Here is an 11,227-nt window from a genome sequence, read left to right as displayed (position 1 = left end):
AAGTTGGATAAACATGAGAAAGGTTTTAAGAGGTTTTACAGTAAAAGTATACAAGACCCACATCAGACACAGATGTTATGGCAGGAGACTATCCAACATATTAGTTTGTATCACACCACTGATGTGTTATAATGTGTTGTGCTTTGTCTGGCTAGGACAATAATGCCTATTCCAGCAGCCTGGACTCTTTGGAGACTACAGAGTCCTTTCATACTACACTGGAAATGTAATCACTCCAAGACCACATTACAGCAACCAGGCATCAGCAAAAGAAACAGAGATGAAAAGGTTTCTCCAGTGCCAGAAAATTGTGGTATCCCTTTGGCTTTTTGTTATTGTTAGTGATTATTTGACATATTTGGTGAAACATTTATTTTGTTTTGTATCTTACGCCTGTACATGTGGCTAAAACTAATGCAGTGCACCACACACAACTGTGTGTATGTACAACTGACCCATCAATCACACAACACATACATTGCATCAAAAACATACTACCTGAACAGTTTCAGGTTTTATCTGACATATTCATTATTCTCATCAACCAGATTCACTTTGGCATGAAAATGGCTTTTTTCTGTTTGTCTTCCAGTGATGTTTTTCTGGACCAGAAACATTCATGCATGTCAGCGGTTGTCTTTGAGATGCGTTCAGGTGCAACAACACATGAGGCAGTGTGAGTCGATGCAGCCATCTGTCTTTGTCTGGGCTAGTTCAGGGTAGACTGGAGGAGACCACGCTTAGTAATTACAGTTACACCAGCTTGCTAGAAACCTTTCATTCCCCTGCCTGTACCCTTCAACATGCCCTTCCCCAGGCCCTGCTGGCCAATAAGGACTTGTGAGCATGTGAAAGTACACACATGCAGTGCATACTGTACACACACAACAGAGAAAAGACAGAATGAGTGCAGCTGAAGTCAGCAGGCTCTACCTCCATTCGTTCTTTTCTGTGCAAACACATATGAACACACAGTAGATTTCCCCTGAGACGGAGGAGAGATCGGAAAGAGCACAAATGTGAGGAATAAAAGACATCAAACAAGTTTGGTGAGAATAAAAGCAACAGAAAGCAGAATAAAACATTAAGAAATAAAGGCATAGAAGCCATTACACACTGAAAGCACAAAGCTAGTGTCACAGACTACCTGTTGTACACATCATAGAGCTCTTTATTTCATTTATTCTAAGGAAAAACACAAATACAGTTAATGCAATGATCAAACATCAGCACAGTACTAGAAATGCAAACATTGTAAAGGTACAGTGAGTGTACATATGAGTGTCCTTAGTTGCATCTTATGGTTAGTGATAAGTGACAAGGTTAAAAGGTACATATTTATAATGTATATCTCTTTTTAAACACACATACAAAGATGCAGTGTGTGTGTTTAAAGAAATACCAGGATAATACCAAGACACTGACCGAGTGCCCTGTGTGTATTCCCTTTTACGTACTTTACTTTACATACTCAGATTTTAATACTTTTATTTATGTTCACATTTTGAAAGCATTTTGAAGCTCGTACAATCTCTAGGGGGACATTTAAGTGTTTTGTCATGTTTCAGATGCCACAGCGCTAACTAAAAGTAGACAGCAGCAGTTTTTCTAAAAGTGTGACTTTCAACTACTGCAAACACAGAGCTGTACTTAACAAGTACTTCAGCGTTGGTGACCAACTCCATTTTCAACTCTGCGATCCCCTCAGTTAATCTCAGATAAACTCTCAAGCTGCACTGCAGTACATCAGATATCAAAAATATCACTCAATGGAGCACCTCTTTGATTTGAAACAACTTATAAAATAATAGTGATCAGCACATGAATAATAGTGAATATTGTATTGATATTATGCTGATTGTGAGGTAAAAAATATCAACCTCAAAAAGATCCACACTGACACCATCAACTGGGAGGAAGTAACTCAAAACACAACAACACTGAGACACAGAGAGACAAGCGGCAGCAAAAAATGGAGAGACTCCGCACCAAAAGTCCATGTACACACTGCAATCAAGTATGACCTCTTCATCCATCCAAAAGCCACAAAAAGGGCCCTTCACAAGGACAATCTCATTCAATCTCAAGAGCATTTTGCTGAGGAGGTGGAGATTTGAGGTGAAAATGTATGAACAGTCACCAAAGAGCTCACATGTTGCATCAAACAGAAATAGAAGATGGATAATGAATAGTTTAAAGGCAATTTCACAGGAAACAGATTCAGATTTCGGGGAGCTGGAAATACCCCTAGTACCCTACAGACTGGGAATGTACCTCTCTCCAGTTCCCTTTGTTAACTATTATTTATGCAGCTTTCTCATTCCACATCCAAACTGTCAACTGTCTCCATCTCTTTCAATGTTTCTTTATTTTTGCATTTTCTCACATTCTCTCTTTTTTGTAAACACATTAACAACTATTTCTGTAGCGTTTCACAACCGATCCAGAGCTGTTTGTTCTTTTTCTGCTTTTCATTCATCTCTCTCTCTCTCTCTCTCTCTCTCTCTCCCTCTGTACATGGAGTTGGCGCAGCTCCACGCGCAAAGTCGTGTCCGCCTGTCTGCACGTCACTCTCAGCAGCTTGTAATCAGCTAGTTAGGCTACACATTCCAGGAGAGCGCGAAAGAGTATGTCTATGTGTGTGTGTGTGAGAGAGAGAGAGAGAGAGAGAGAGAGACAGACAGAGAGAGAGAGAGTGAGACAGACAGAGAGAGAGAGAGAGAGTAGAAATGTCTTCAGATGTCTTGATGGATTGTTGGATGGACCTGGTCGTCCATTACGCAGAAGGAGTCTGATTTTCGGACATTATTAGCTGTGGATTATTGATCTTAAAACTGACAACTCGTATTCAGAGAGGTAAGACAGATGGAAGTATTATTTCTGTAGAGAGCGTTTTTCCCTGGTGCCGTTCAATGCATTATTTCATCACATCAGAAGGCTGTTGCGCTTACTGCGGCCAAAGAAACCTGTGATTGTAAAGCCCGTAATGCATGTTGGCTGACGAATCAGTAACGTAAAGTAAGTTTATTAAAGCATCTTTTCAATCAAATGTGGTCTAAAACCAAATGCAGTTAGCTTTATTTAACGCACAGGGAGATTAGGCTATCAGTAGACTGTGGAACTTGCCATTATGGTGATATGGTGCATGATTATGAGCTCAGGCGACTCTACTGTCTGCTCCCATTGTGTGATGTAACACCTGATATGATTGCCTCTGACATACATAGTTGTGTCAGGGTTCAAAAACTTAAAAATGAAATATAAGTGAATTTCTGGGTGAAATTCTGAGTATTTAGGGTGAGTCGAATATCGTTGGCTATATAAAAGAACATGAAAAGATCAAGATCATAAGAGGTTACACTGTAAATACATAAAACACTTTTTATGTTGGACTGGGAAAAAAGCCAAGGACAAGGACATCTTTAACTATTTGAATATTTCACAGTCTGTCCCTCATTATGCCTCCTAACGCACATACAGTGTGTGTCACCAGGTGAACAGGGAGGACAACATGGACGCCGAAAGTCTTGTTCAGCTCATTGAACGAGACGTGCAGGCCACTTCGTTCCCGTTATCAGTGACCGCCGACTGGCTGGAGGACGGAAACGAGACGACTGGGAATCAGTTCCAGCAGCCCGACTGGCAGGTGGGAGAAATGCAGCAGATCAGACATGAAACTGGTTGAGGTCGGGTCTTTCTTACTGGCGGAGCCTGGAAGCACTTAGAGGAAACTTTGATGAGACAAAATGAATGAAAGGGTGCAGTAGTATGAAAGTTGTTTTACACTACAAACCAAACCAAACAAAAAACTATATGTTTGAAAAATGTAGTGTGAGGGCGATAGAGATGGTCCTCAAGATGTTTGAAACATTTGAAAATGACGTGCCTGTGATGTGTCTGAAAACAAGGCAGCGACTTCTACCTGACCATGTAGATAAATGTGGGACAACGCGTCTCTTCTCTTTGTATGAAAATCATGTTTTTTGTAAATGGTCCAAATACATTTTATTTGTGCTCTTTGCTATTTTGATTGTTGTTGAAAATATGTTTATTTTTTTCTTTCTTCTTCTCCTCTCTTCTCTTCTCTTCTCTTCTCTTCTCCTCTCTTCTCCTCTCCTCTCCTCTCCCCTCCTCTCCTCTCCCCTCCTCTCCTCTCCTCTCCTCTCCTCTCTTCTCCTCTCTTCTCCTCTCCTCTCCTCTCTTCTCCTCTCTTCTCCTCTCCTCTCCTCTCCTCTCCCCTCCTCTCCTCTCCTCTCCTCACCTCTCCTCTCTTCTCCTCTCCTCTCCTCTCCTCTCCTCTCTTCTCCTCTCCTCTCCTCTCCTCTCCTCTCCCCTCCTCTCCTCTCTTCTCCTCTCCTCACCTCTCCTCTCTTCTCCTCTCCTCTCTTCTCCTCTCCTCTCTTCTCCTCTCCTCTCCCCTCTTCTCCTCTCCTCTCCTCTCCTCTCCCCTCCTCTCCTCTCTTCTCCTCTCCTCTCTTCTCCTCTCTTCTCCCCTCCTCTCCTCTCCCCTCCTCTCCTCTCCTCTCCTCTCCTCTCTTCTCCTCTCTTCTCCTCTCCTCTCCTCTCTTCTCCTCTCCTCTCCTCTCCTCTCTTCTCCTCTCTTCTCCTCTTCTCTCCTCTCCTCTCCTCTCTTCTCCTCTCTTCTCCTCTCCTCTCCTCTCCCCTCCTCTCCTCTCCTCTCCTCACCTCTCCTCTCTTCTCCTCTCCTCTCCTCTCCTCTCCTCTCCTCTCCTCTCTTCTCCTCTCCTCTCTTCTCCTCTCTTCTCCCCTCCTCTCCTCTCCTCTCCTCTCTTCTCCTCTCCTCTCTTCTCTTCTCCTCTCCTCACCTCTCCTCTCTTCTCCTCTCCTCTCTTCTCCTCTCCTCTCCTCTCTTCTCTTCTCCTCTCCTCTCCTCTCCTCTCCTCTCATCTCCTCTTCTCTCCTCTCCTCTCCTCTCTTCTCCTCTCCTCTCCTCTCCTCTCCTCTCCCCTCCTCTCCTCTCCTCTCCTCTCCTCTCTTCTCCTCTCTTCTCCTCTCCTCTCCTCTCTTCTCCTCTCTTCTCCTCTCCTCTCCTCTCCTCTCCTCTCCTCTCCTCACCTCTCCTCTCTTCTCCTCTCCTCTCCTCTCCTCTCCTCTCTTCTCCTCTCCTCTCCTCTCCTCTCCTCTCCTCTCCTCTCCTCTCCCCTCCTCTCCTCTCTTCTCCTCTCCTCACCTCTCCTCTCTTCTCCTCTCCTCTCTTCTCCTCTCCTCTCTTCTCCTCTCCTCTCCCCTCTTCTCCTCTCCTCTCCTCTCCTCTCCCCTCCTCTCCTCTCTTCTCCTCTCCTCTCTTCTCCTCTCTTCTCCCCTCCTCTCCTCTCCCCTCCTCTCCTCTCCCCTCCTCTCCTCTCCTCTCTTCTCTGCTCTTCTCTTCTCCTCTCCTCTCCTCTCTTCTCCTCTCCTCTCTTCTCTGCTCTTCTCCTCTCCTCTCTTCTCTGCTCTTCTCTTCTCCTCTCCTCTCTTCTCTGCTCTTCTCCCCTCCTCTCCTCTCCTCTCCTCTCCTCTCCTCTCCCCTCCTCTCCTCTCCTCTCCTCTCCTCTCCTCTCTCAGGTGGCTCTGTGGGCTATAGCCTACTCCCTCATCATCCTGGTGTCCATCACTGGGAATGTCACAGTGATCTGGATTATTCTTGCTCACAGACGAATGAGGACTGTAACCAACTACTTCATCGTCAACCTGGCCTTCTCTGACGTTTCCATGGCAACCTTCAACACTCTTTTTAACTTTGTCTACGCGCTCCACAATGACTGGTACTTTGGTCTGGGTTACTGCCGATTTCAGAACTTCTTCCCCATCACGGCCATGTTTTCATCAATATACTCGATGGCTGCCATCTCGGTGGACAGGTAAGAAAAGCTCTCTTATAAACTCTGCAAGACCATATTAACTGGTAATTATTAATTAAATTGTTTACTATATTACTATTTGATATTTCACTCAATAGAATTACATTACCAATGCTCTCATCTAAGAATCTAAGAAACTGTTTGGTACCAGCAGTTAGACACTAATGGGCATACATTATGCAAACAGTCAGAAAGGGACGGCTGACCACTTACTGAAACAGTCAGCTCAGCAGTACGGAAACAAGCAAATAATGCACTTTACTGCTACATTACAACACGATATATTACTGTTATGTTTCCTTCTTTAAGGATTTTAATTATGGTTAACATACTGGTTGATAAGTATAAAATATCCTGAAAAATATATTTGTATTTTGGTCATTTTTTGAGTGTCTCTTGATATCAGCAGCAAGTGTTCACCCCATACAGAGGAAACTGCTGCATGAAGGAGATATGGGTCAACAAGCAGCTGAGATACAGATGTCATTAATGCTTACTGGAGCATGGATGGTCAGTCTGTCCTTAGTCTGAAACTGTGCTTCACATCTGACATAATACAGCCCTGTAATAGATATTGTATTAATGAAGCTAAAACAGGTGTTTCTAATGTTTTGTATACCCCCATTTACATACATGTGGGGGACAGAATGTTAATATAAGTCAGTTCAACACAACACCATCACTAATTATGGCCACAAATTGAGCATTATACTCAATACTATTTCAGCGCTGTTGTATTAGACTGCATTTGATTGCACAGGTACACCCAATAAAGTCATAACTGTACATGCACCACAATTCAATTTGATTATTCTCTCATATGTGTGCATGACATATATGATACGTGGCTCCCTGTGGATCAGGACAGATGTAGTGATGAGTGAGCCATATGCTAAGATCAGACCAGGTGTAAAATCTGCTTATAACTTGATAATTCCTCCTCATTAGTTTCCAGTTTGTGGAATCATCACTTTATTCAGGTGTTTCCTTTGGTGTCATCAGCTGCAGAACGTGATTGGTTACATGTTACACAGATAAACTGTGAAACATAATCTGCATTCACAAAATGGCACAAGGTGTGTGATTCTCTGCCACCTCCACATTGCAGGAACAACCCTAAAAGTTTTGCCTTCCTCCTGGAAGTGGGTCTGATGTGACATGTGATTTAGACTTGAGAATAAAAAATTAGAGCTGAGAGTTAAGGTTGATGTAAAAGCAAGGGAACAGAGCCAGAATAGCTGATTACATGATACAACATGCGTCTGTCTCAAATGATTTGTTTCATTTATGGTTCATTATTCCTGTTCACACTTTAAGGTTCACTTACATCATTTAGGTGATTTTCTTTTCATTTTTCATTTATGATCTTAATTTGAGGCCAGAACACAAAACAACAGCAGAATACAATAAAAAATAATTTCATGCAAGATCACACAAGCCATTCACATACATTCACGCGGTAGATCCTGAATAATTCAAATGAATGATTCATGGTCATAGTTCAATCATTTGACTAAAATGGTGTAATGTTGTTAAGCAAATTCATTTGCAAGTACATTGCATAAGATTTACGATGGGTTGCCATGGCCATCAAGATTATTGGTATTTATTGTCGTTATTTCACCTTTTTTAGTATTATTCCACATTGTTGACGCAACATCTTGATGTCCTACAGGGGGCACTATTTCTCTTCAGTATAGAACATTTTACATCCTCATGAATAAAAGTTCTTGTTCTTGCAAATCAGATTTGCAAATACATAAAGTAGCTTTTATACATGATCATGTATGTTGCATATGAGTGTCCAGTGAGTCTGACACTGTGGTTACTAATCTGTTTCATTATTCAGTTGTTCACTTGGTTAAAATGACTCTATAAAATCATTATGACACATAGAAATAAGATGTATTTTATGTTTGATGATATAGATAGTTGTCTGCAATCACTGTACTCTTTATCAGCACATTGACTTACGTTTCTATCACACAGACATGCAGGGAGGAATATAATATTGTGATTATTATTACTTTGGCAGATGGCCAGGACCAGGATCTTCATCTTTAATCAAATGCAACTTTATGCATAAATAAGGCTCTGTCTCTTTGCTATGTGACTCTCAAAGTGCCCAGAACCTTGAAATAATTCAGATAATTCTGAAAACCACACAAAATATAGAGCTGTGAATGTTTTTGCAGTGTGGTATCTCTCTGTAGAGGAGACCTCTCTTCCATTAAGCTGATCCCCTCCGCTAAAGCAGATAAACTCAAGTCAACATTTCACTCACAGCAAAATACGAGGTCAGTGCTCAATTTTCAAGTGAAAGCAGTAATTGATTTAAAGGTGATGGAGCATTCATCATTAGTAGTTTGAATTACAGGATATTCAGATCATAAAGCTTTTTAGGTTGAGATTAACCTGTGTTGTGTTTAGGACGATAGAGGCTGTTCAAAGAAGAACACTCAGCAAGAACTTTTTAATTACCTGAGTGAAGAGGCTTGAAATCATTATTTCACAGATAGTGGTTTGACGGGTGAGTGGATAGATTTGATCATGAAAAGCGGGCTTGACTTTTAAATATCAGTGGCACAGATACCCATACAGGGAAGGTCTGTTCCTGTGAGATCTGTCTGTGTAAAAGAAAGATATGAATGAATACACTGTTATGTGCTTTCAGGTACATGGCCATCATCCACCCTCTGAAGCCCCGCCTCTCCTCCACCTCTACAAAGGTTGTGATTGCCCTGATTTGGATTGTAGCCATCTCACTGGCTTTCCCTCAGTGCTACTACAGCGTGACGAGATTTTACTACCCCAGAACTGTGTGCATGGTCGACTGGCCTGACGATTATGGAGGAACACATCAACTAAGGTGAAGGAACAAGATTAATAAAAAGACAGACATTTACAGCAAGGCAGATCTATAATATAAAAAAAATATATAAATATAAAATATATAATATAAAAACATAAAACAGCTTGTCAATTTTATTCAAGAACTGTTTTACACCTTGTGTTCGAGAAACATCTGGACCAAAAATTTGCTAATGAATTACCGACACTTGTAATCACTGGCTTGATTACTTATTTTTTAAAGGGTTGTGATTTCATGTCCTCACTTTTAGACGTTGGTAAGTCAGTAAATTAAGTAATATAAGTCATATTGGAAAAGGACATATATATCAACCAGAGGGACCCTCCAAAACATGGTTATTGCAATAATGAGAGACATGAACTCTCTCTCTCTCCCTCTGCAGTTACCAGTTTGCAGTGATATTGCTGATCTACTTGCTCCCTCTGCTGGTGATGCTCGTGACCTACAGTTTAGTTGGCAGATCGCTGTGGGGTGGCCACATCCCTGGAGAGGCGACGGACCATTACCACAGCCAGATAACAGCCAAGAGAAAGGTCACGTACTTTTGTTTTTCTACTCACGTAAACATAAACACAAAGTCTGAATGTGTCACCGTCATTATTATCGTAATGCTCAGATAACCTGGACTAAATGTAGCTTAGTTGAAGTGAGCTGAGTGATGGCAGACTGGAATTTAAAATATGGCAACATTGGTTTACTTTTCCTCTCTCTGTGATTTCTTATAGGTGGTGAAGATGATGGTTGTCGTGGTTGTAACCTTTGCCCTGTGCTGGTTGCCCTACCACTTCTACTTCATACTGGGATCATTTAACAGAGACATTTATAAACAACATTACATTCAACAGGTTAGCAGTTGCCTTTCTGCTTGTTGTTAATTATTTTTTGTCTGATTTATTTATTCATTTATTTACTAGGCATCATGTGTCCTTTCCTCGTCAGGTGTATCTGGCCATATTCTGGTTGGCGATGAGTTCGACCATGTACAATCCTATCATTTACTGCTGTCTAAACCAAAGGTAAAAGACATATTTACACCCAAATATACTCATCAAGTTCCAGTACCCCAAAACTCCAGGCAGAAAACCAATTCTCCCCTTTTTCTGCAGGTTTCGTGCTGGTTTCCGTCATGCATTTTCTTGGTGTCCCTTCATCAAAGTGTCGGAGGAGGACAAGATGGAACTGCAGCACACACACACCTTCAGAGTCACTATGACACGCAGCCACCGCAACGACAGCACATACGCACACACCTCCATCAAAACCAACAACGCCTTCGACACAAACGTGGCTGTCGGCACTGAGCTAAACACGGAGAGAGAGGCCTGCATACAGCTTAAAAAACAGACAGCATCAAAAACACACAGCACACATGTGGCAAAGAGGCCGGATGGCACGAAATCCCCAGTTGCCAAACTTATGCAGCACAGCCACTGACTACTGAAGCATCCTCATGATGAGGACATTCTCGACGGAAGGCAACAGGGTTTCTCTAACAGAGCTGATAAGAAAAAGACTGTAGCCAATAAAGACAGAGGAGAGGCGGCCGACTGCCAATCAGAGTAGCAAACTATGGTGACATTCATCCACGTGGAAAACCTTGAAGAAAAGAGTTGTTCATTGGACTTGAGACCATTTGCCTCTTTTGTTAAAACGGTATGATGGATGTTCTCATGCCAAAGTGTTCATATGAAAATATAGTTATACAATGAAGAAACTACACCTACATACTGGACAACAATAGAGGCTTATTCTTGCATTGTTAGTGTTTGCTGTTAGGGAGAAAGTCTGAATCATTAATTTATTTTACTGAAGTCCATTGTCCTACATTCCTTCTTCCATCACTGACAATGTTTTCTTCTGCTACTGTGGAGATTAGCGGTGAACTGTGGATATGTTTGTGTAACTATAGAGGTTTTATCTGTGGTTACTGGTTTTCAAGAGCATAGAATGAATTAACAGTCCACTGGCATCAGCACCGAGCCTTAATGTTGTTGTTTCTGTGTGTTTTCTTCTTTTATTTATTGCTGGACATGGGACTGATTTTAAAAAATCATCATCAAAAGGGCATTTTCTATTTCATTTCTTTTCTTCAGCAATCACAACACACAAAGTGATAATTGGAGTAATTAATTGGTCATTCAAGTCTTTACAGCCATAGTTAGTGTGGGATCGGCCATATTGGTGTCCTTATAATAAAATACTTTCATGAAGGCGACATCTCTGCATGTTAAGCAGGTCAGTTCATGTAGTTCTGGCTGAGAAGCTCTGTGGTATATAACTTTTTCTCTCAATATCACTGTCAGAACTGAAGTACCTTCAACTGCAGTCATACAGCTCAAGCATCTCATGTTAGATGATTTGGTTAAATTCCAACTTGTTGCACATATTAAGTGAACAGACACGGAATTAGCTATTTATGCTATAACGCAGGATGTAATATACTCATGACTGTAACTTGCCTGACTCTAGAGCATCCTGTGTGAAATCACCAGCT

General features: G+C 41.7%; 1 protein-coding gene across 2 annotated transcripts; it reads left to right on the top strand.

Moving 5' to 3' along the window:
- The first annotated feature begins 903 nt into the window (after positions 1 to 903).
- tacr2 (tachykinin receptor 2) lies at positions 904 to 10,167 on the top strand. Of its 2 annotated transcripts, XM_070927347.1 has the most exons (8): positions 904 to 918; positions 3,599 to 3,646; positions 5,566 to 5,861; positions 8,536 to 8,730; positions 9,116 to 9,266; positions 9,459 to 9,578; positions 9,673 to 9,749; positions 9,840 to 10,167. In XM_070927347.1, the coding sequence occupies exons 1-8, from the start codon at positions 904 to 906 to the stop codon at positions 10,165 to 10,167; spliced, it is 1,230 nt and encodes a 409-aa protein (XP_070783448.1). The 2 variants fall into 2 exon arrangements, with proteins under 2 accessions (XP_070783448.1, XP_070783524.1); XM_070927423.1 differs by lacking the exon at positions 904 to 918 and having other exon boundaries at positions 3,500 to 3,646.
- Positions 10,168 to 11,227: the final 1,060 nt, after the last annotated feature.

Source organism: Enoplosus armatus, chromosome 1, assembly GCF_043641665.1.
Source record: "Enoplosus armatus isolate fEnoArm2 chromosome 1, fEnoArm2.hap1, whole genome shotgun sequence".
NCBI classification, from domain to species: domain Eukaryota; kingdom Metazoa; phylum Chordata; class Actinopteri; order Centrarchiformes; family Enoplosidae; genus Enoplosus; species Enoplosus armatus.
Note: the sequence above shows the minus strand (reverse complement) of the source record. Positions and strands in the feature narration are given on the sequence as shown.